Source organism: Ranitomeya imitator, chromosome 5, assembly GCF_032444005.1.
Source record: "Ranitomeya imitator isolate aRanImi1 chromosome 5, aRanImi1.pri, whole genome shotgun sequence".
Lineage (NCBI taxonomy): Eukaryota > Metazoa > Chordata > Amphibia > Anura > Dendrobatidae > Ranitomeya > Ranitomeya imitator.
Genome location: NC_091286.1, coordinates 78,099,431 through 78,125,659, shown reverse-complemented (window position 1 = coordinate 78,125,659; position 26,229 = coordinate 78,099,431). Strand labels below are relative to the sequence as shown.

At 44.9% G+C, this 26,229-nt stretch overlaps 1 protein-coding gene across 1 annotated transcript in view; it reads right to left on the bottom strand.

The window, feature by feature from the left end:
* Window positions 1-851: 851 nt before the first annotated feature.
* Window positions 852-26,229, bottom strand: part of FERMT1 (FERM domain containing kindlin 1) — a 134,068-nt gene continuing 108,690 nt past the window's right edge. Inside the window, exons 12-15 of the mRNA XM_069768820.1 lie at window positions 16,270-16,491; window positions 10,044-10,168; window positions 7,375-7,516; window positions 852-1,347 (exon numbers count right to left, since the gene is read on the bottom strand). Of these exons, the coding sequence (XP_069624921.1) occupies window positions 1,174-1,347; window positions 7,375-7,516; window positions 10,044-10,168; window positions 16,270-16,491 (663 nt within the window). The 3' untranslated portion in view covers window positions 852-1,173. The remainder of the gene's footprint in view (window positions 1,348-7,374; window positions 7,517-10,043; window positions 10,169-16,269; window positions 16,492-26,229) is intronic.

The window sequence follows — 26,229 nt, the reverse complement described above, 5'->3', positions numbered from 1 at the left end:
CGCAGGCGCAGTCTGCAAGCCTGGCTGGGACGTCAGATGGCCAGAGCTTACTGCGTCTGCGCAGCACAGCAGTACACTGCGCAGGCGCTGGCTTTGAAACGTACACAGCGCTGAGGGGGCGGCGCTGAAAGCGCAGGAAAATTGGAGTGACGGCAGAGGAGCGGTTAGAGCTGGGGAGTGAGGACCCGCCTCCCTGGCTAGAGACAGGAATTGTGGCTAAGTATAAAAACGCTTTATTTGGGGTATACTTGAACCTAAAACTAAAAGAGCCACCTTGTTAGAATACAGCATTACTGCTGCACAAGATGGCTCTTTTAGTTTATAACGGCTGGAGGGGGTGACAGTGGCCCTTTAATGACCCAATCCCTAGAATACTGAATAAAGACATTACTTGGACACGGTGCAGCATAAACTCCTTTTGTTGGATACAGCATGGCAGCATAACTAACCATGACCTGAAATTCCATGGGGATGATTTACACTTCATCTGGTTTATACATGACTGGAGGAGATAATTTGCCAGTGTTGGATATGCAGGGAGGGCATAGTAATCCATGTTTTGATATTGCAATACAGGGAGAGTTGCCCTCTCTTGCTGTATATTTATATGGATGCTTGTTGGTATAGCAGAATCTATTAATGTTGTGATATCTTGATTATCCATTTGCCACATTATATTCTAGTCTTATTATTATTATGATGAGATATGTTTTGGATTGAGTCTTCTAAGAGAAGGACCATCCTTCAGCCATGAATCCTTACATTTCTTTAGTGGAATGTTGTTATCATTATTATTTTTCATTTTAGTGAGATTTTTCTTGTAGTTTTAGAAAGAAAATAAAACCAGAAAATAGAAAAAAAAATCAGTTTATTGAATATCAGATGATGAAGGAAAAGTAACGACAGGGCAAATGATTAAGATTAAGTGAAACATAAGTAGGGATTTGACTGCTATTGCTGTTATGTACAACACACTAATATTAATGCAGAAGCCATGATGCCAAATTTTGTTTTCAACCTGGGAAATCCATGTTCAGCTTTTTAAAAGTCTTTTACATAGCAGATCTGAAATAACAGATTTATTGGTTTTCACAAAAATCACATAATTACACACGTACAACCACACTCATTCACACCTGCACAGACACAAACCCTTGTAAAAATGTGTAGTAATTATTCTTGTCCTCCAGTGAGTTTGTGAAATAGTTCTTCATCCAAAGTTTCATTCTGGTCCTTTGATCGAGTAGAAAGAAAGATGTATCCTCCTATGTATTCATGTACGACTTTGCAGCTTGCACTATTACATGTAAATGCAATAGCAATGTTGGGGTCAAACTCAATAGCAACCTGAAAGACAAATCAGATATTATAAATCCAATATGACGATTTCTACTGAATCAATCTGATAAATTTGTATTGTTAAAGACAAAACCCTATTAAGTCTGTAATTTTAGTGGAAACTCTTCCGGACAATTATAGGGGTATTAGTCATACTAACACCAGTATGACTTTGACTAATCCATTGCCTTAATTTAAAGTTTAATTTTTTTAAAGATTTGGCTTAAGAATCAATTTAGTTTCAACATTATGTGCTGATTAAATTAATAAGAAATCCTTTTAGAGGTCAGTTCTTTTCCTTTTTTTTTCATAAATCTGAGTATTTCAGGAGGTCAGTCATGTACCCCTTTTCTGCGCACTGCACCGTGTCTGGCTGTAAGACACACAAAAAAAGTCCCACCTCTTTTGCAAAGGAGGCATGGCTCTGGCTAACCACAAGCCTTAGATGAAACTGATCAGCCAGAGAATATTCCCTTTTGTTCTCTGCAGGATTTCTTCAAGACAGACTGGCGACTAACAAACAGCAAGGACAACTAAGTTAATTTATTCATTGATTTCTAGATGATTATTCATTGATTTCTAGATTTATAATTTCTTTATCCCCTCCAGCCCCGAGCCTGTTTTAACCTTCCTAACCAGGCCAAATTTTAAAATTGTAGGACCGCTACTTCCAACAGGTGGCGCTACATAGAGTTCAAGTCCTCTTTCCCTCTGAAGAGGCAATTTGCATATAAAATTTACCAGAGGAGCATTGCACGGCGAATAAGCCTCCTTACCTTGACAAGCCAGAGCTGGTACTCTCCACAAGGAGAAGCCTTACCCCTTAGACCCCAGTCCAGAACCTCTCACCTAGCCAAATCAGATCTCATACTTTGCACTGACGAAGGTCCATAGCCTGAAACACCATGTCTGCAAATTGAGATTCTGATTTGGCTTTTATCCTAAGTCATATTGCAAGACTCGTTAAAGGGTTGATTGTGACTTGTAGGATCGCTACTTCCAACAGATGGCACTATATAGAGTTCAAGTCCTCTTTCTCTCTGAAGAAGCAATTTGCACAACAAATGTGATCATTTCTCAATTTTCAAACTTTAAATTTTTATGCCCTGAAACCAGTTATACCCCACAAGATAGGTAATAAATAACATTTACTACATGTCTACTTTACATCGGCATCATTTTTGAAACATACATTTTTTAGTAAGCTGAAAGGGTTGAAAACTAATCAGCAATTTTTCATTTTTCCAACTAAATTGTCACGCTGTAGCGGTCTTCATTAAGGAAGGATGGGTCCTCAAACTGTCCCTGGAACGGGGACCCTAACTATCCCTGTCCCGGGGGTACTCTTAAAGGTAGATAAGCCTGAGTCCCTGACCTTAATATGCTCCTGTTAATGTCCTAAGCTGTCTCCACCCTGTCCCCCAGGGGGCCTGGGACAGAAATGTTAGTGTATTATTATTATTATTTATTTATATAGCACCATTGATTCCATGGTGCTGTATGTGAGATGGGGTTACATACAGGTTACAGATATCACTTACAGTAAACAAACTAACAATGACAGACTGATACAGAGGGACGAGGACCCTGCCCTTGCGGGCTTACATTCTACAGGTGTATAGACACTAGTAGATATACACGTAAGACAAGCGGGGATAACAAAAACGCAACTTACATACAAAAACACTCACCAATGGTAGAGAGGAATAAAGGGAAGGATAGGAAGGTACAAACCAAATGGAAATAAGATAATGGAAAAAGCATAAACCCAAAAAACAACAGACAACAATCTCCAGCAGCAACTATGAACTCCAACTTCAGCCCACCAACTCCAGCAAGCAAAACTTTAACCGTCAGGAATGAGAAGGTCTGGCCAGGTTTTATAGAGAAAGAAAATGAGCAAGTCAGGAGCAGCTGTGAAATGGAGTTGCATGTCTCTATCCAGCATACAAAAAGTTGTTAACCTCTTTAGGATCAAAGGAAATGAAGTCCATTTAATATGAAAAACAAATATGGAAGACCTGTGATTCACCATACATCAAGATCGCCTAACCCTAGATCTCCCAGGAGGACATGCTATAAATTTACAAAAACAATTTTTTAGGGATCACATCACATTTAAAGTGACATTGGGGGCCTATGTTACAGCAAATACCTAAACGTGACACTATTTTAAAAACTGCACCCCTCAAAGTGCTCAAAACCACATTCATGAAGTCTTTTAACCCTTGAAGCGCTTAACAAGAATTAAAGTAATGTGGAAGGTATAAATGAACATTTTAATTTCTCACAAAATTGTTGCTTTAGCCTCAAATTTTACATTTTCACAAGGGTAACAGGAGCAAATAGACCAAATAGTTTGTTATGCCATTTCTTCTGAGTACACTGGTACCCTATATGTGGTGGAAAACTACTGATTGAGTGCACTGCAGAGCTCAGTAAGGAACAAGCGCCAATTGAATTCTGGAGTGCAATTTTGACTGGAATAGATTGCGGATGCCATGTCACAATAGAAGAGCTCCTGACATGCCAAAACAACAGAAGCTCCCACAAGTGACCCCATTTTGGAAACTACACCGCTCGAGGAATTCATCTAGAGGTCTAGTGACTATTTTTTAACCCTCAGGCTATTCACATAATTATCAAACATTGGGCTGAGTAACTGGAAAATAAAAAAATTTTTCCACTAAAAAAGTTGCTTTGGCCCCAGTTTTTAGTTTTCAAAAGGGTTAATAGGAGAAAATGAATAGTACAATTTGTTACACATTTTCTCCTGAGTACGCAATACCCCATATGTGGTCAAAAACTGCATTTGAGGCATAGTGCGAAGCTCAGAAGGGACTAAGCACTATATTGGAATTTAGTGAGATGCCCGCCAGGGCCGTGGGGTACTCGGTACCGGGTCCGGTACTTAAAGGGATGTGTCACGGCGGTGGTGACACGGTCCGTGGCCCTGGGTGCCCTTGTTAAAGGGACGGTCTTTAAAGGGGTTTTTGAAATAAAGAAAGTTTGTGACGCCACCTGTGGTATTCGGTCAGGTATGACCAACGCTGCTTAAAGGGGTCCTCTGGGGTGATATTATGGCAGCCAGATGGTATAACTTCCCACAGGTGAAGTAGGTCCCCAGGCCTACTGGTGAATAGATGGAAGATGGTGAGTGGTGCAGTAACGAATGAAGGACGCAGTTGTGCAGACTTTTTACCTGGTTTACTGATGGTAAAAGGCAGCCACAGTCCAGGGCACCAGATCTCAGGTACAGGCAGGGGCCGGCCGGCTTGGAAGCGAGTTCAGAGTTCAGCTTTACCAGGTGGAGTTAAAAGCCTTCCTTCTAGCGATGTGGTGTATCTCCTTACTGCCTATGGCTTCTTAGCAAGGTCCTCTCAGTTTAATTTGTCCTTTATTAAAGTGGGCCACAAACCCATATGGCAGGTGACTCGAACCTTTTTACAGGGTCTCTATCATGACCCGGGCTTTATGGGTCACTGTGTCTCCTTGGTATTAGGGCGGACAGGTTACGTGTAGTCTAGCTGTCCTAACGATTTAATAATAATATAATAATAATCTTTATTTTTACATAGCGCTAACATATTCCGCAGCGCTTTACAGTTTGCACACATTATCATCATTGTCCCCGTTGGGGATCACAATCTAAATTCCCTATCAGTATGTCTTGGGAATGTGGGAGGAAACCCACGCAAACATGGAGAGAACATACAAACTCTTTGCAGATGTTGTCCTTGAACCCAGGACTCCAGCGCTGCAAGGCTGCTGTGCTAACCACTGCGCCACCGTGCTGCCCTGCTGTGTATTTCTGCTGTGCCTCCTAGAGTATGACACAACCTTGGTCTTCCAGTTACAGGTATCTGTGCTCTGTCAGGGAGGTAGCCCTCTCGCAGCTATTCTCCCTTGTTGTCACTCTCCTGTGCTTCGCTCTCCGGCGCGTTCACTAAAAGCTGTTCTTCCTTCTGTATATCGCCATCTAGGAGCTACAGCACTTCAGACTGTACGGCCCCTCACCCGTCCTTCTGCCTCAGACTGCTCCAGTCTGCTGTCCAGCACCAACTGTCTAACTCTTCTTAACTGCCTAGCAACTGCCTAGCAACTAACTTCTCCTCCCGACCAGAGAGAGCAGCTCCTCTGAAGTCGGGTGTAGAGCTCCCCCTTCTGGCCTGGAGTTAGAACAGTGTTGTATGTGCTAATTACCTGTTAAGAGGAATCTTCCATCGCTTCCAAGCGTCACATCACTCTCCCCATGAGGAAAGCACACCCTGGACCCTGGGGCGTCACACTAGATTTTGGTTTGAGAGTGCCATGTGACATTGAAAGAGCTCCAGAGGTGCCAGGACAGCAGAACCCCCCCAAATTGACTACACTTTACAGACTACACCACTCAATGTATTCATCTAAGGGTGCAATGAGCCTGTTGACACCACATGGGCCTCACAGAATTTTATACCATGGGGTCATGAAGAAACAATAATAACATTTTTACCACTAAAATGTTGTTTCAGCCCCATGTTCATTTGCATATTAAATGAATTTGGGGCTAAAGTCCTCACCTCATTTGGATATTAAGAAATATGTGGATTTATCTGGGATAAGATAAGATCGCAGAAATCAAGGTATAATTTTATTCAACTTTCTATGACCTACAAGCCAATACATATGGCTTAGGAGGGTTGCTCCTACTGACAGATTCCATTTAAAATTATCTCAGATTTTTGCAGGAGTTTTGAGTCTGCAGAACCTAGCAAACAGTAGCCAGATTAACTGGGATAAAGCATATTGCTCCCATTCTTGAAAATAATTGGATGATTGCTGTAGAGAAAAATCCATAAAAACATCCAGAGACAGGACATATCACTCTCATATTGAACATATGGGATTAATTATGACTGGAGAAGTGAGAGAGACAGTTGACACTCCAACTTCCATTGAACTAGGGACCTCCTACAGTGATCTGGTAATTACAACAGGAGATTTGCTCTGACAACCAATCACTAAGACTGGCGCTTTGTTTACTCAGAGGCGGAGAAGTATAGGGGTTTCTTCTGTTTAAAGGATTTTTCCTAGACCTTTTGGAGCCAATGGGCAGTAATGAATATTGAGTCCTGTATTGATCCAATATTTATGGGAGAAATATTTTTGATGTAGTGAAGGGACAAGCAAAACGCATTCACTCACATCACCATTTTATTCTTACACCTCCAAATAATTATCGGTGCAATGCATGGTGTTTCATCACTATAGACAGGTAAAATTGTGATAAGAAACATGACAATATCTACTGCCTCGGATCTTGAGGGACAAAAATATCCTATAAGTTCCGGATCTCAAAATATTCTGAAAGACCAAGCACATCCCATAACCAGCCCCCACAAGAGCTCACCAAGGGTAGGTATGTGGGCGTAATCTTGATCTAATAAAAAGACGAATTCGGGTTTGTGTATTTTGTCATTACTGCTTGGGTTCTGTCCGTTTTCCTGAGATTTACCACCCTCTGCTAAGCCATTTTTGTGAGACAGATCTAGCAATTTTCTTTTGTTATTCCTTTTATTTCATTTAATTGTATATACCGTGTTGTTTTGTTCGCGTTTTGTAACATCTTTTTATATTTTTTTTATAAACACTGCCAGTCTTCTGGATTAAATATATAAAATTTAATAGCTCTTTTCCTCTTGTTCTGTAAATTGCACCCCGCTATCTGTAGCGGGTGTCCAATCGGCCTGTATAAATGATTGATGGTGGCAGCTAGCAGTTCTTCTTGTTATTGTGGAGGTGGTCTGGGACCGTGTGGGGACTATATAAATTCTATGCATTGGAATTGGAGGTGTATATACCATACGCTCACTGTGAGTTCACAGATACCAGGCCCAGTAGTGGAAGCAGCCATGGCCTTGTCCATCACTCATCAGTCAATTGTGTAATTATCCTGACGTTTGGAGACAGCAGAGTTGCGTCCGCTCACAAACTAGTGACAGGGTGGAATCTACGTGTCCTTGACATTGATATTGGAAGAAAAATATGTTTTTGTACCTGCTGTATTTCCCAGTTGACATTCCATTGTTTCATATTTGAAAATCTCCACGTTGCAACAGGATCTCCATTTGTAATGTCTATTCTGATCAGTCTGTTATAGGAGACTCCAAGCAGTTCTTCTTTCTTGCCATCTCTAAATCTGGAAAATAAAAATTAAAATACTTATCAAGCCTGTAAAGGATGGTTATTTTTAAAAGTATATGAATATGTGTGTTTATTTTGTCTTGGATCTTGGTTGCTTTTTAGCTGTGCTTGATTAGGACACATTGTGATTAGTGATGAGCGAATAGCATTGTTGCTCGGGTCTTCCCGAGAACGCTAGGGTAATCTCCGAGTATGTGTTAGTGCTCGGACATTTAGTTTTTCTCAGCTGCATGATTTACAGCTACTGGACAGCCTGAATACATGTGGGAATTCCCTAACAAACAGGCATTCCTCACATGTATTCAGCCTGACTAGCAGCCGTAAATCATGCAGCTGAGGCAAAGAAAACTAAATGTCCGAGCACTATAAAATACTCGGAGATCACCCGAGCGCGCTCAGGGAAACCCGAGCAACAATTCTATTCGCTCATCACTAATTGTGATCTGTAACTGTAGCATCGTTGTATGTGGTTTCTGAGGCGCTCTAATATCCACCTGCTCTGTCTCTTATGTTTTTTTGGACTGCAGATCAGCCTAGCTAGATTGACTGCTGTGTATAAAAGATCCTCCGCTCTCCTATAATAAATCTCACTTCTGGCAATACATTGACCATTACTCACCAGGTGTCATTGGACAAATGGCTGCTTTGAACAGCTATAATGGACAAAATGAAATAAAATGTTATGGCCACACCAGCAATGCGATCATTTAACGATTCGATCAATTACTGTTCAGTTATACACCCACTGCTATCGAATGTGTATGGCCACCTTTACGCACAGTAAAGAGTGAGCAGCTCTTTAATGTGTTCTGTATGTACAGAGAAGAGCGTTGGACATCATATAATGGCACCTTATTTCCAGGGAGAGCAAAAATAAAAAATAAAGAGCTTAAATCCAAAATGCATCATCTGTGGGGGAGCAACAAAGATCCTTATACAGCTTAGATAGTTTGCCAGTCTCGCCAAAATTGATTGGTTCGGCCATCTTTATTGGGTATGGTGGCCTTAAATCATTTTTCAGTTTATTTCTTCTATTTTGGACTATATATTTTGAACTAATATACTGATGGGTTGTGACACAGCGACAAGAAGAACACTCGTTCTGGGAAAAGTCTGGGTGTCCTGTACATTGTTTATACAGTGAAATGGGAAAAATAGGGGGAGGGTGACATAAGTACAGAGTGTTATATGCAGCACTGAGGAATGAGAAGGATAAAACATAATAGGACAGGAGTAGTAGTCTGCGCTACTCTGCTAGATTCAAGAAATCTGAAGGACATAGTAGGGGATTATTTGTATGTTAGCTCTCTGAACAAGCACTCCACCCTCCAGCCTGTGGCAGTTTTAATTGCAGCATGATCCAACCCATAAATTTAGTCTTTAGCCTAAAGGTACCGTCACATTTAGCGACGCTGCAGCGATCTAGACAACGATGCCGATCGCTGCAGCGTCGCTGTGTGGTCGCTGGAGAGCTGTCACACAGACAGCTCTCCAGCGACCAACGATGCCGAAGTCCCCGGGTAACCAGGGTAAATATCGGGTTACTAAGCGCAGGGCCGCGCTTAGTAACCCGATGTTTACCCTGGTTACCAGTGAAGACATCGCTGAATCGGCGTCACACACGCTGATTCAGCGATGTCTGCGGGAGATCCAGCGACGAAATAAAGTTCTGGCCTTTCTGCTCCGACCAACGATGTCACAGCAGGATCCAGATCGCTGCTGCGTGTCAAACACAACGATATCGCTATCCAGGACGCTGCAACGTCACGGATCGCTAGCGATATCGTTGTTAAGTTGTTCAGTGTGAAGGTACCTTAAGAGAGATGTTCACACTAGATAGGTTCCCAGCAAACCGGAGATCGCCTTGTCGTTGACTGCCGGGCATGCATGAATTGGCCAAATCATGTGCTAAGTATCTCCATTTTTTCTTAATATCTAGAGCATTAATGCTATTAATATTTCATATTTACATGCTTTAGCACTACAGAGTGCAACTTTACTTGTTTGTATAGTAGGGGATTAGATCATATGATTTATTTTCAACATGCTTCGAAGTTGAACTAACTTCATCAGAAGAACCACAATATATATCCTACCACCCTATCTTTTGTTCTCCACAGTGGGATCTCTCGACTTGAGGGTACTGCAGCAGCTGTCATACATTGATTCATCAAAAGGTGAGCATTTTCCATACATTTCGGCTAGACCGTTTTCTCCCCCGGATAACATCCAATTGCACTTGGTATTCCCCCTCTTTCAGGGCTAAAAATACATTTTAAAGAATATCTATAGTTTTTTTTCACTTTAAAAAGGTTGTGTAGTGCAGTACTCATCAGACCGAAGCCCAGAGCTCCCGAGTGCACAAAGCAGTGTACGGCTCATTAGAAAGTCTATGGGCCCATACTCTACTCCATATACATACTCAGAGCCTTTCTATTGAGCCATTATATGTGTGTTTAAATTGGAATATGTCTGCAGCAACATATAAAATACCACTATAATTACAATGAAAATATATTTACCTGACAATGTAGTAGGCTATGCCAAACTCAGGAAGAGATTGCCATGCCTGAATAAACCGCATTTTTGCTTCAATAAGAGGCATCTGTGATATATTCTGTTGCGCCTCCAAAATGCGGGAAGCTAACTGTAAAAAAGAAAAAAGTGTTAATATCCTTTGGATGTGTGATCAATAAAGACAATGCCAATCTGATGCATAGAAACTTCAGTCCTGTAACACAAACCCACAGTTCACAGATGACATTGCCTTGGCCAGGGACACAGGGGCGGATTATAATAGGGTCAATCTGGGCAGTAGCTCAGGGCCCAGTGGTGTGGAGGGGGCTCTGGGCTACCGCTCAGATTGCCCGCCGCCATCAGGGCATTACTGCCCTGACTGGCGTAGTATGGGCCCGGTGAGCAGCGGGGGCCCGCATCGGGCCCCATCTCATCTGCTCACTGGGCCCCTACCGGCGCTGCGGCAGTTAAACGCTATTGATGTGCGGGCACGCGCCCATCAATAGTTAACAGCCGCCAGCCAATCGGAGGCTGGCAGCTGACATCATCCGGGGGCCTGGGCCTGTATGCTGGACACTGGGGGCAGAGATGCTGGACACACTGGGGGCAGGATGCTGGACACACTGGGGGCAGGATGCTGGAGACACTGGAGCAGAATGCTGGACATACTGGGGGCAGAGATGCTGGACACTGGGGGCAGAGATGCTGGACACACTGGGGGCAGAGATGCTGGACACTGGAGGCAGAATGCAGGAGACACTGGGGGCAGAGATGCTGGACACTGGGGCAGATTGCTGGACACACTGGGTGCAATATGCTGGACACACTGGGGGCAGAGATGCTGGACACACTGGGGCAGAGATGCTGGACACTGGGGCAGAGATGCTGGACACTGGGGGCAGAGATGCTGGACACTGGGGGCAATAGGCTGGAGACACTGGGGCAATATGCTGGACACACTGGGGGCAGATTGCTGGACACACTGGGGACAATATGCTGGACAAACTGGGGGCAATATGCTGGACAAACGGGGGCAGAATTCTGGACACACTGAGGGCAGTATGCTGGAGACACTGGGGGGCAATATGCTGGACACAATAGGGGCAATATGCTGGACACACTGGGTGCAATATGCTGGACAAACTGGGGGCAATATGCTGGACAAACAGGGGGCAGGATTCTGGACACACTGGGGGCAATATGCTGGAGACACTTGGGGCAAAATGCTGGGCACACTGGGGGCAATATGCTGGACACACTGGTGGTAATATGCTGGACACACTGGGGGCAAGATGCTGGGCACACTGGGGGCAATATGCTGGGCACACTAAGGCAGATTGCTGGACACACTGGGTGCAATATGCTGGACACGCTGGGGCAGAGATGCTGGACACACTGGGGCAGATATGCTGGACACACTGGGGCAGAGATGCTGGACACTGGGGCAGAGATGCTGGACACTGGGGGCAGAGATGCTGGACACTGGGGCCAGAGATGCTGGACACTGGGGCCAGAGATGCTGGACACTGGGGGCAGAGATGCTGGACACTGGGGGCAGAGATGCTGGACACACTGGGGGCAGAGTGTTATGACCTGGTGGTCAGGACAATAATGGACCTGGTGGTTAAGAGCACATGGAATGACCTGATAGTTACTGATAATAAAGGACGAGCTCTGGGACGTGGGAACTCTGCTGACCGCAATCCCTAATCCTATCACACACACTAGAAATAGCCGTGGATTGCTCCTAACGCTCCCTATGCAACTCGGCACAGCCTAAGGAACTAGCTAGCCCTGAAGATAGAAAAATAAAGCCTACCTTGCCTCAGAGAAATTCCCCAAAGGAAAAGGCAGCCCCCCACATATAATGACTGTGAGTAAAGATGAAAATACAAACACAGAGATTAAATAGATTTAGCAAAGTGAGGCCCGACTTACTGAACAGACTGAGGATAGGAACGGTTGCTTTGCGGTCAGCACAAAAACCTACAAAAAGACCACGCAGAGGGCGCAAAAAGACCCTCCGCACCGACTCACGGTGCGGAGGCGCTCCCTCTGCGTCCCAGAGCTTCCAGCAAGCAAGACAACAATAAAAATAGCAAGCTGGACAGAAAAATAGCAAACCAAAGAAAATACAAGCAGGAACTTAGCTTCTGCTGGGAAGACAGGTCACAAGAACGATCCAGGAGTGAACTAGACCAATACTGGAACATTGACAGGTGGCATGGAGCAAAGATCTAAGTGGAGTTAAATAGAGCAGCCAGCTAACGAATTAACCTCGTCACCTGTGGAAGGAAACTCAGAAACACCCACCAGAGGAAGTCCATGGACAGAACCAGCCGAAGTACCATTCATGACCACAGGAGGGAGCCCGACAACAGAATTCACAACAGTACCCCCCCCCTTGAGGAGGGGTCACCGAACCCTCACCAGAGCCCCCAGGCTGACCAGGATGAGCCAAATGAAAGGCACGAACCAGATTGGCAGCATGAACATCAAAGGCAAAAACCCAGGAATTATCTTCCTGACCATAACCCTTCCACTTGACCAGGTACTGGAGTTTCCGTCTCGAAATACGAGAATCCAAAATCTTCTCCACCACATACTCCAACTCCCCCTCAACCAACACCGGGGCAGGAGGATCAACTGATGGAACCACAAGCGCCACGTATCTCCGCAATAACGACCTATGGAACACATTATGGATGGCAAAAGAAGCAGGAAGGGCCAAACGAAATGACACAGGATTGATAACCTCAGAAATCTTATACGGACCAATGAAACGAGGCTTAAACTTAGGAGAGGAAACCTTCATAGGAACATAACGAGACGACAACCAAACCAAATCCCCAACACGAAGTCGGGGACCCACACAGCGCCGGCGGTTAGCGAAACGTTGAGCCTTCTCCTGGGACAATGTCAAATTGTCCACCACATGAGTCCAAATCTGCTGCAACCTATCCACCACAGTATCTACACCAGGACAGTCCGAAGACTAAACCTGCCCTGAAGAGAAACGAGGATGGAAACCAGAATTGCAGAAAAACGGCGAAACCAAAGCTGGCCCGATTATTAAGGGCGAACTCAGCCAACGGCAAAAAGGACACCCAATCATCCTGATCAGCAGAAACAAAGCATCTCAGATATGTCTTCAAAGTTTGATTAGTTCGTTCGGTTTGGCCATTTGTCTGAGGATGGAAAGCCGAGGAAAAAGACAAATCAATGCCCATCCTAGCACAAAAGGATCGCCAAAACCTCGAAACAAACTGGGAACCTCTGTCAGAAACGATGTTCTCCGGGATACCATGTAAACGAACCACATGCTGGAAAAATAATGGCACCAAATCAGAGGAGGAAGGCAATTTAGACAAAGGTACCAAATGGACCATCTTAGAAAAGCGATCACAAACCACCCAAATGACCAACATCTTTTGAGAGACGGGGAGATCCGAAATAAAATCCATAGAAATATGCGTCCAGGGCCTCTTCGGGACCAGCAAGGGCAAAAGCAACCCACTGGCACGAGAACAGCAGGGCTTAGCCCGAGCACAAGTCCCACAGGACTGCACAAAAGAACGCACATCCCGTGACAAAGACGGCCACCAAAAGGATCTAGCCACCAAATCTCTGGTACCAAAGATTCCAGGATGCCCAGCCAACACTGAACAATGAATCTCAGAGATAACTCTACTAGTCCATCTATCAGGGACAAACAGTTTCTCCACTGGGCAACGGTCAGGTCTATCAGCCTGAAATTTTTGCAGCACCCGCCGCAAATCAGGGGAGATGGCAGACAAAATTACCCCCTCTTTGAGAATACCGGCCGGCTCAGGAACACCCGGAGAGTCAGTCACAAAACTCCTTGACAGGGCATCAGCCTTCACATTCTTAGAGCCCGGAAGGTACGAAACCACAAAATCAAAACGGGAGAAAAATAACGACCATTGAGCCTGTCTCGGATTCAACCGTTTGGCAGACTCAAGATAAGTAAAATTCTTCTGATCTGTCAAGACCACCACGCGATGCTTGGCTCCTTCAAGCCAATGACGTCACTCCTCGAATGCCCACTTCATGGCCAACAACTCTCGATTACCAACATCATAATTACGCTCAGCAGGCGAAAACTTTCTAGAAAAGAAAGCACATGGCTTCATCACCGAGCCATCAGAACTTCTTTGCGACAAAACAGCCCCTGCTCCAATCTCAGAAGCATCAACCTCAACCTGAAACGGGAGCGAAACATCTGGCTGGCACAACACAGGGGCAGAAGAAAAACAACGCTTCAACTCCTGAAAAGCCTCTACAGCTGCAGAAGACCAATTGATCACATCAGCACCCTTCTTGGTCAAATCAGTCAACGGTTTAGCAACACTAGAAAAATTAGCGATGAAGCGCCGATAAAAATTAGCAAAGCCCAGGAACTTTTGCAGGCTCTTCACAGATGTCGGCTGAGTCCAATCGTAAATGGCCTGGACTTTAACAGGGTCCATCTCGATAGTAGAAGGGGAAAAAATGAACCCCAAAAATGAAACCTTCTGAACTCCAAAGAGACACTTTGACCCCTTCACAAACAAGGAATTCGCACGAAGGACCTGGAACACCATTCTGACCTGCTTCACATGAGACTCCCAATCATCCGAAAAGACCAAAATATCATCCAAATACACAATCAGGAATTTATCCAGGTACTCTCGGAAGATGTCATGCATAAAGGACTGAAATACTGATGGAGCATTGGAAAGCCCGAATGGCATAACCAGGTACTCAAAATGGCCCTCGGGCGTATTAAATGCTGTTTTCCATTCATCGCCTTGTTTAATACGCACAAGATTATACGCCCCTCGAAGATCTATCTTGGTGAACCAACTAGCCCCTTTAATACGAGCAAACAAATCAGACAGCAACGGCAAAGGATACTGAAATTTGACTGTAATTTTATTAAGAAGGCGGTAATCAATACAAGGTCTCAAAGAACCATCCTTCTTGGCCACAAAAAAAAACCCCGCTCCTAACGGTGATGATGACGGGCGAATATGGCCTTTCTCCAAGGATTCCTTTATATAACTCCGCATAGCGGCGTGTTCTGGCACAGATAAATTGAACAATCGGCCCTTAGGAAACTTACTACCAGGAATCAAATTAATTGCACAATCGCAATCCCTATGAGGAGGTAGGGCACTGGCTTTGGGCTCATCAAATACATCCCGATAATCCGACAAAAACTCTGGAACTTCAGAAGGAGTGGAAGACGAAATAGACAAAAATGGAACATCACCATGTACCCCCTGGCAACCCCAGCTGGACACAGACATAGATTTCCAGTCCAATACTGGATTATGAACCTGTAGCCATGGCAACCCCAAAACAACCACATCATGCAGATTATGCAACACCAGAAAGCGGATATCCTCCCGATGTGCAGGAGCCATGCACATGGTCAATTGGGTCCAGTACTGAGGCTTATTCTTGGCCAAAGGCGTAGCATCAATTCCTCTCAATGGAATAGGATACTGCAAGGGCTCCAAGAAAAAACTACAGCGCCTAGCATACTCCAAGTCCATCAAATTCAGGGCAGCGCCTGAATCCACAAATGCCATAACAGAATAGGAGGACAAAGAGCAAATCAGAGTAACGGACAATAGAAATTTAGACTGTACCGTACCAATGGTGGCAGACCTAGCGGGTCCTAGCTCGAGATAACTGTGTTATTTCCTGCAGAGACGAGTAAGGGCTGGATGAAGTGATGGCGGTCTGTGCTGGATGAAAGATGAAGGACTTCACCTAGAGGTACATATACACTGACACTATATACTGTATACTATATACTGAACTGAGGGGTAAATTGACTAGATCAATGGATGTTTGACAGGTTATAGTTTCACACAGTAACTATTTTTCAGGAATAATCTGGTTCAGGTATATGATGACCCCGTCGCATGACCCTGTCACATGACCCCATCACATGACCCCGTCACATGACCGGGGGGCCCACAGTGTCTGAACAGCCCTGAACAGCCCTGAACACCCCTGCATAGAAATACATACATAGAAATTGTGAGGCTCCATACCAAAAGTCCCAATGGTTACAGCCACTGCTCACTATGCACTAAGGGGTGACAGAACCCGCGCTGGCCACACCCCTATGACTGAAAGCCCGAGGCAGCCAGGGGGGTAATAAAGCATATGAACAGATCATTTACATGTCTTCAGCTATGGCTCATGATGACATACCTGTTTGGTTTTGTATTTTTTTGCATACTTCGGTGACACAAAGCACTCAGGCTTGATGTCCACGTTTTCAATCTTGGTATTTATTTGAGTTGTAGTGTTGGTGTTCTTCATCCTCAGAAATGAGAGGATGCTTTGTACTTCTGATCGATAGGAGCTGTCGGCCATTGTCTTTCCTTTTGATGCCAGTATGCATGCAGCCATCCATTTGGAGTACTGGGATTCCTAGTGATCCATGGTAGAAAAAGTAGATAAACTATACTGAATTTCCATGTCTTTACTACTTATCATGGAAAAAACTGAAACCCTCACTGTTGCCCTGATCCACTCCCGCGTTGACTACTGTAATGCTCTATTAATTGGCCTCCTCCCTCACTCAACTTTCCCTTCTCCAGTCCATTCTTAACGCAGCAGCCAGGATAATCTATCTGGCTAATTGGTACTCGGACACGTACGCTCTTTGCCAGTCATTGCACTGGTTGCCCATTCATTATATGATCCAATTTAAATTGCTTGTGCTCACCCACAAAGCTCTCCTCTGTGCAACACCTCCTTACATCTCCTCCCTCATTTCCGTTTATCGGCCTACCCGCTCATTATGCTCCGCAAACGACTTTCAACTAACCTCTGCACTAATCCGTACCTCCCACTCCCGGCTCCAAGACTTCTCCCGAGTTGCGCCAATACTCTGGAATGCTCTGTCCCAAGAAATTAGGACTAACCACAACTTATACAGTTTTAGATGATCCCTCAAAACACAAATGTTTAGAGTGGCCTATCACATTCCCTAATCGAAGTGTGTGCATGTCATTCACTAGTTATCTGAGAATAACACGCTATCAAACTCCACCGCACCAAAAGCACCACAAATATTGGCTGGCAGCCTTTATCTATCCCCCATTCACTCAAAATGGCTGGACCTTCATTGTAAATATACATCAGTACTTTGTGTCTCCCCCACCTCATTGTAGATTGTAAGCTCTTACGAGCAGGGTCGTCATTATTTTGCTCTAGTTATTGTATTATCTCTACCGTTGTTACTTATGACTTGTCTATGAACTGTTGAATTTGAAAGTGCTGCGGAATATGTTGCCGCTATATAAGTAAAGATTATTATTATCATCATTACTTATAGTTGACATCTGACAAATCATCTATAGTGTAAAGAGAGGACTGGAAGAAGGGGATATTCCCATGGACTGGAAGAAGGGAATATTCCTATGGACTGGAAGATAATAATAATAATAATAATAATAATAATAATAATAATAATTTTATTTTTATAGCGCCAACATATTCCACAGCGCTTTACAAATTATAGAGGGGATTTGTACAGACAATAGACATTACAGCATAACAAAAATCACAGTTCAAAATAGGAGTGAGGGCCCTGCTCGCAAGCTTACAATCTATAGGAAGATGGAGATATTCCCATTTACTGGAAGAAGGGTATACTCCCATGGACTGACATATAACGATTTTCACATGGACTGAAAGATGAGGATATTTCCATGGACTGGAGGAAGAGGATATTCCCATAGACTGAAAAAAAGGATATTTCCATGGACTGGAGGAAGAGGATATTCCCATGGACTGGAAGAAGAGGATATCCCCATGGACTGGAAGAAGAAGATATTCCCATAGACTGAAAAAAAGGATATTCCCATGGACTGGAAGAAGGGGATATTCCCATGGACTGGAAGAAGAGGGTATTCCCATGGACTGGAAGAAGAGGATATTCCCATGGACTGGAAGAAGAGGATATTCCCATGGACTGGAAGAAGAGGATATTCCCATGGACTGGAAGAAGAGGATATTCCCATGGACTGGAGGAAGAGGATATTCCCATAGACTGAAAAAAAGGATATTTCCATGGACTGGAGGAAGAGGATATTCCCATGAACTGGAAGAAGAAGATATTCCCATAGACTGAAAAAAGGATATTCCCATGGACTGGAAGAAGGGGATATTCCCATGGACTGGAAGAAGAGGATATCCCCATGGACTGGAAGAAGAAGATATTCCCATAGACTGAAAAAAAGGATATTCCCATGGACTGGAAGAAGGGAATATTCCCATGGACTGGAAGAAGAGGATATTCCCATGGACTGGAAGAAGAGGATATTCCCATGGACTGGAAGAAGAGGATATTCCCATGGACTGGAAGAAGGGGATATTCTCATGGACTGGAAGAAGGGAATATTCTCATGGATTGGAAGAAGGGGATATTCCCATGGACTGGAAGATGAGGATATTCCCATGGGCTGGAAGAAGAGGATATTCCCATGGACTGGAAGAAGAGGATATTCCCATGGACTGGAAGAAGAGGATATTCCCATGGACTGGAAGAAGGGGATATTCTCATGGACTGGAAGAAGGGAATATTCTCATGGATTGGAAGAAGGGGATATTCCCATGGACTGGAAGATGAGGATATTCCCATGGGCTGGAAGAAGAGGATATTCCCATGGACTGGAAGAAGAGGATATTCCCATGAACTGGAAGAACAGGATATTCCCATGAACTGGAAGAAGAGGATATTCCCATGGACTAGAAGAAGAGGATATTCCCATGAACTGGAAGAAGAGGATATTCCCATGGACTGGAAGACGAGGATATTCCCATGGACTGGAAGAAGAGGATATTCCCCTGGACTGGAAGAAGAGGATATTCCCATGGACTGGAAGATGAGGATATTCCCATGAACTGGAAGAAGAGGATATTCCCATGGACTGGAAGAAGAGGATATTCCCATGGACTGGAAGAAGAGGATATTCCCATGGACTGGAAGAAGAGGATATTCCCATGGACTGGAAGAAGGGGATATTCTCATGGACTGTAAGAAGGGAATATTCTCATGAATTGGAAGAAGGGGATATTCCCATGGACTGGAAGAAGAGGATATTCCCATGGACTGGAAGAAGGGGATATTCTCATGGATTGGAAGAAGGGGATATTCCCATGGACTGGAAGAAGGGGATATTCCCATGGACTGGAACAAGGGGATATTTTCATGGACTGGAAGAGGAGGATATTCCCATGGACAGTTCTCTCCCTCTATACATAGGAAGAGATTTGTCAGGCAAAGGGATTGGGGTAGGGAGAAGCTAGCCAGGTACTGCATTGGACTAGTCGGGCAAGACACATAATCCTCAGATGGCCTTCCAAAATATATTTACTCTGAAATGCAGCAGCAATTGTGCAGCCAGTTTCTCAGTCATGCTGCCCATTGTATGGGCAGCAAGAATCTAGTAACAATTTCCATTTAAATTATAATGCAGTAATATAAAGAGAACTGGAGTGATGACTTCAAAGAATAAACAAAATTGTATTAACCCATTACTTGCCAAATTAAAATTTTTACAAGTACAGATTTTTCAGAAAAGGGCGTCCCAATATTCAATTAAAAATGACAATGACATGATTTACTATTTTGAAAACATTCTTTTTACAAACACAACTCAAAAAAGTGGACCTAATTATAAAAATTATAAAATCTTAGTTGCTAGAAGCTAAAGATTAGGCGTCCCAAAAAAAGGACATTTTTAGATAATGGGTTAATATAATAATAAGTAACATAAACATGGGGCGTGGCCTGAACGTTCATGTGAGCGGACGCGTGACAGAGCGCTCCCGCTGCCAAAGTTAATATTATCCTTATAAGCCGCAGCTGAGCGGCGATTCACAGCGCTTACCGGCTGCAGGAGAGTCCCGGGAGTGCGGCGGTGTATAGCGGCGGCCCCGAGGTCAATGAGTATGACCAGGAGGAGACAAAGAGACGCCGGAGCCGGCGAGGCAGGGACCGGCCAAGATGGCGCCGACGCCAGGGAGAAGGCGGAGAAGGACAACGCGGCATGCCAGAAGAGAATGTCGGCGGCGGCAAAGCTCCAGCAGTTTGCTGGAGTGGAAGCCGCAGGGAACACAGGAAAAGCAGAGGAGGACGCCGGAGTGGACACAGACACAGAAGGAGAGGAGGAAAGCCCAGCAGAGGAGCAGGAGGTACAACAGGGGAGCAGGGATGGTGACATGGCGGTGGTAGTAGGGGGACCTGAAGATAAGGAGTCAGGAGCAGAGCCCACCCTTAGAGATGTCTTTGCACTGGTATCATCCTGCAAACAATCCCTGACCCAGCAGATACAGGAGGTTAAAGGGGATACAGCCCAGATAAATGCAGCCCTGCAGAAGATTGACAAACGTGTGGGGGCTGTGGAGGAAAGGGTGAGCACGGCAGAAGACCATATAGTGCAGCTGCAGAAAGCGGAGAGGAAGTTTGCTCAAACAATATCGGAGCTAGCTGCAAAAAATGAGGATCTGGAGAATAGGTCCAGAAGAAATAACATTCGTATAGTGGGTGTCCCTGAAAAAACTGAGGGGAGGAATCCCACGGAGTATATTGAAAGCTGGCTCCTTGAGACTTTTGGTGATGCAGCACTGACAAAAGTATTTGCGGTAGAAAGAGCCCACAGGGTCCCACCGAAACCACCTGTCCCTGGAGCAAGTCCCCGTACCATGCTTGCCAAAATCCTAAACTACAGAGACAGAGACATTATCCTGAGGAAGGCTAGAGACATGACGGATCTGACAATTGGAGGTCAAAGAATCGCTATTTACCCCGACTATTCCGCCCTGGTACAGAAACAACGGATGATGTTCACGGGTATCAAGAGACGGCTGAGAGAACTGGGAGTGCAATACTCCATGATGTTTCCGGCACGACTGAGAGTGGTAGCGATGGATAAGATTCACTTTTTCCAGACGCCGGAGGACGCTACCCAGTGGATAGATCTTAACGCTAAAAAACTTAAAGGGAAAGGAGATTGAAAATGTGGGGCGGGTTGGTCGGGAGGTATCTTAATTCTTTCAAAAAGGGGAAAAAAAGAGATTGACTGACAGTACACTGGTAATTGAAATGTGAAGGTTGAAGGGTGGAGTTGGGTATTACTCAGGGAACGCACTGGGAGAGCTGGTGCGGCAGTGAAATATGAGGGAGGAAGGGTGTGCAGCGTACTAAAAAGTTTATTTAGTTCTTGCAGTTGTAATATAATACAGGTTTAATTATACTGTTCTTCTAAGAATTGCGCCGAATTCTGTTATAAACGGTAGCGGGAGGCGGAAAGAGAAGGTTTAGCAAGAGTGTTTGCAACGGGTGATGGTGCCCCACTCTTGATAAGAGGCAGAATGTATAATATTGGGGGGTGTGGGGGAGGGGGGGGAGGGGTGAGGGTGGGGAGGGAAGTTAGACAGCTCAGAACCGGGAGTATTGACATAACTAAGGATGATGAGTCACATAATAGGGGACCGCTTTAAGATATTGAGCTGGAATGTGAGAGGCCTGGCGGATAAGTCTAGGAGAGCTGCGAGCTTGCAGTATGCGAAGGATCAACGGGCTTCTATGATATGCTTGCTAGAGACGCACTTGATACAGGAGAAAGTGGACGTACTAAATAGACGTTGGATACAGAAAGGGTATCACTCTACCTTCTCGACGTACTCAAGAGGTGTGTCAGTGTTGGTGCCGGTGGGAGTGCAGTATGAAGAGGTGAAAGTGTGCGTGGATGCTGAGGGTCAGTATGTGGTGATACAATGTATATTGTATGGAGTGAGATTGTGTGTTGCGGCAATGTATATTCCACCTCCATATTCAAGTAAGAAGATCAGGGAGGTATTGGAGAGGGTGGAACGATGGGAACCACTGCCACTCTTAATTATTGGGGATTTGAACAATATATGCGATGACTTTTGGGATAAAAATAAGAACGCCCAGAATAGGTCGGAGGGGCACACTACAACATTTGGAACCTATGTGCGTGAATTAGGCATGATTGATCTATGGAGAGTCAGACATGTTGGGGAGAGAGGATACTCGTGCTATTCGCCGGCTCATGCTACGCTATCCAGAATTGATATGGCACTGGGTAACCGCCTGTTGGACACAATGGTGGGGGAGGTGCGTTATCTGCCGAGGGCCCTTTCGGATCATAGTCCAATTGAGGTGGAGATTAGGTTGTTGGGGACACGGACTACAAGCGGGAGAGAATGGAAGATCCACCCTAACTGGTTACAGAGTATTGACTTGGACGGTATAGGGAAGGAGGTGACGGAATTCTTTGCGTTAAATGATGGGAGTACTGATGCTCTGACTGTTTGGGATGCAATGAAAGCGTATCTGAGAGGGCTACTTTTTAGAGACATTAGTAGGTGTAAGAGGAGGACAAGGGAAGCGGAGAGAGTGGCGTTGGAGGAGCTGAAAGCCGCGGAGGACGAGATGGTAGTACTGGGGACCTCCGAGGCAGAGAAAAGGTTGAGAACAGCGCAAAATTGTATGGAAAAGATTCTGCTGGGAAAAGCTGAAAGGAAGCGGGAGTTTCAGAGGGTGGCTTATTTTCAGGAGGGAGAAACAGTGGGACACATGCTATCGGTGGTAGCCGCGGCTCAGCGTAGTACCTCATATGTACACTCGTTGGTTTCGGATGGGGGGAGCAGGGTATCTGAAACACCTGATATTATAAAGGTCTTTGCGGACTTTTACGCGGACCTATATTCCTCCAGGGTCAATGAGTCAGCCGGAGATACGGAGACTTTCCTTGAGAGTCTGGGTCTTCCGAAATTGAGTGAGGAGGATAGGGTGAGCCTCGATGCCCCTATCACCGAGGAGGAACTGAGTCGGGCGCTGAAGTCTATGGCCAATGGGAAGGCACCTGGGGTTGATGGGTTACCAGACGAAATCTATAAAAGTTTGGAGGAAGTGCTGATTCCCAGATTAAAGTTAGTACTGGAGGAGGCTGGATGTAAAGGGTATCTCCCAGCATCTATGAGGGAGGCTATTATAGTGGTTATTCCGAAGGAGGATAAGGATCTGGGGAAGCCTGAGTCATATCGGCCAATCTCTCTGTTAACCATCGATGTCAAGCTCTTGGCCAAGGTGTTAGCTACCCGTCTGTCTAGTGTCATTACTAACCTTGTGCATCCGGATCAGTCTGGTTTTATGCCTGACAGATCTACAGCGGTTAATCTGCGGAGGCTGCATATGAACCTGCAGCTGAAGTCTGACAATTGTGGCCGAAGGGTTATTGCATCCTTGGACGCCCATAAGGCGTTTGACAGTGTGGAGTGGGGATATCTCTGGCGGGTGTTGAAATGTATGGGTATTGGCCCGCAATTTGTGGCGTGGACTCAACTGTTATATTCACTACCAACAGCTAGAATTAGAGTGAATGGGGAACTTTCTCAGCCTATAAAGCTGGCCAGAGGTACGAGGCAGGGTTGCCCACTGTCGCCCCTTCTGTTTGCCTTAGCTGTGGAGCCATTGGCCGCCAAGATCCGACAGTCGGATGAAGTCCCTGGGTTCAGTTATGGGAGTGTTGAGGAGAAGATTGCGTTATATGCAGACGACATCCTACTGTTCCTAGCGGACCCGGATGAAGCCTTGAATGGGGCTATCGAGATCGTTGGGAAATTTGGAGACTTATCGGGATTGAGGATAAACTGGGATAAATCGGTCCTCTTTGAGGTGGATGGGGTGGAGGAGAGCAGAAGTGAGCCATTGGGAGAGGGGCGGCTTAGGGTGGTATCCCTTTTCAGATACCTGGGAATATGGATCTCGATGCCAGTTACAGAGTTTCTGTATAGGAATTTGACACCTCTCGTGGGCGCCCTTAAAGCAAAAGTGGATGCATGGAATAAATTGCACTTATCGGTGGTGGGGAGGGTTAATCTAATTAAAATGGTTCTGATGCCCAAATTACTCTACGTCCTACATAACGCGCCAGTTTGGATTCCACGTGGGAAATTCCGGCAGATTAATGCTCTATTTAGAAGTCTGATATGGGGGAGGCGGTACCCACGTATTCGCCTGGAGACGCTTCAGCGACCCAAGGAAGATGGAGGATTGGCTTTACCCAATCCTGAGTTATACTTTCTTGCAGCCCAGAGCCAGCATTTGAAGGGCTGGGCGCGGGAGGCGTCTGCCAGTGCGGTGCAGCACTTGATGGAGAGGGTGACAGACCGACGACCGGTAGCGCAGTGTCTGGAGGATGGTTCCTTGGGAGTATTGGGGAAATTATACCCAACTATGTTTTTGATATATAAATTATGGACCAGACTGCGACAGATTCGGGGGGTTACGGGGCTGACTAAATTTACACCGATATGGTTTAATAATAATTTGGTTGAGTTTGCGGCCCTTGGAGTGCTGACGGAGTGGAGGGCCAAAGGAATCCACTTGGTGGCTCAGATAGTTCAACAACGAGGATTAAAGTCCTTTTCGCAGCTGCAAGGGGAGTTTGGACTGAGACCGACTGGGGAGTATCAATATGCTCAGATGAAACATGCTTTTAAAGCTCAAAACAGGAGCGGTGGTGTTGAGATCCAAGAGGACATAGTTCTGGAATACGTGTGTGGGGAAGGGTCCACAAGGGGAGTCATTACCACCCTTTATAAGGACCTTCTACATGCATATTTGTTAGACTTCCCTTTAAAAGCGAGAGCGAAATGGGAAAGAGATTTAGGCCCAATGGAGGATGAAACCTGGGAATCGGTGTTGGAGTCGGTTCCACGAGTGTCGCTGAGCGAGCCGTATAGACTATCGCAGCTGTACATCTTGCACAGAGTCTATAAATCACCGGAAGTGTTGTGCAGAGCGGGGTTGCGTGCTGACTCTGAATGCCCGAGATGTAAGAATGGGAATGCAGGAATATACCACATGATGTGGACATGTCCAAGACTGGTTGCTTTCTGGTTGGTGGTAATGAGCCGTGTGGAAGGGGCGTATAAATGCAGAGTGCCGAGAGATCCGATAGTGTGTATACTAGGATATGTAGAGGAAATTAGAGTGGATAACATCTGGAAGATAGCAATAGCTAGGCTATTATACATGGCAAGGAAGGTAATAGCAAGGAACTGGATCAAGGAGGAACCGCCTACGAGGGGTGAATTCCTGAATTATGTTAAACATGGTCTCAATCTGGAAAAGGGGGTCTATAAAAGACGTGGGAAAATAGAAACGTTTGACAAAATGTGGTCTCCGTGGCTCGAGCTGGGATGAATAGTTATGGGAAATGGGAGAGTGAGAGCCTCTGAAAGGAAGAGAGTGCCAAAGGAACAAGCGAACATAAGTGAGTCAAATGGCTCAAGGAACCATCAATACTGGTAACAAAAGTATAACTGGGAAGGAGCTGTCAGGGGAGGGGGAGGTTTGGGTATGGTTGGGATTGTTGGGGGTTTGGAAAATGTTAAAATTTTTGTAAAATACTGGACAGTGCATAAATTGTATTGTGCATGTTTGCTTTCAATAAAAAAACTATTTAAACAAAAAAAAAAAAAAAAAAAAAGTAACATAAACATATTACACAAAGATTATTTAGGAAGGTAAAGATAGGATCCACAATAGGAACCCAGGGGGATGGAGAATCGGGGTAAGTGATAATTCCACAGTTTACATAAATTGCAATAAAAGTCATGTAAACATATACTCTCCTTGTGGAAATAAAGTAATACTGCAACAATCATAAAGTGCATGTTCTGAGATGATCTACCATTAGTGGTAAACTAGCGATGTGGAAAAGAGGCATGAAATATGAAATAAATATACTGCCAATGCTTGAGTTATAAAGCATACACTTACCCATATTGTAAAGTGCCAGTGCACTGACCAAGAAATTCCCAGGAGCCGACCCCAAATATGGGTAAGTGTATGCAACCTTTATAACTCGGTTATTGGCAGTATATTTATTTCATGCCTCTTTTCCACATCACTAGTTTACCACTAATGGTAGATCATCTCAGAACATGCACTTTATGATTGTTGCAGTATTACTTTCTTTACACAAGGAGAGTATATGTTTACATGACTTTTATTGCAATCTATATAAACTGTGGAATAATCACTTACCCCAGTACTCCATCCCCAGGGTTCCTATTGCGGATCCTATCTTTTCCTTCCTCAATAATCTTTGTGTAATATGT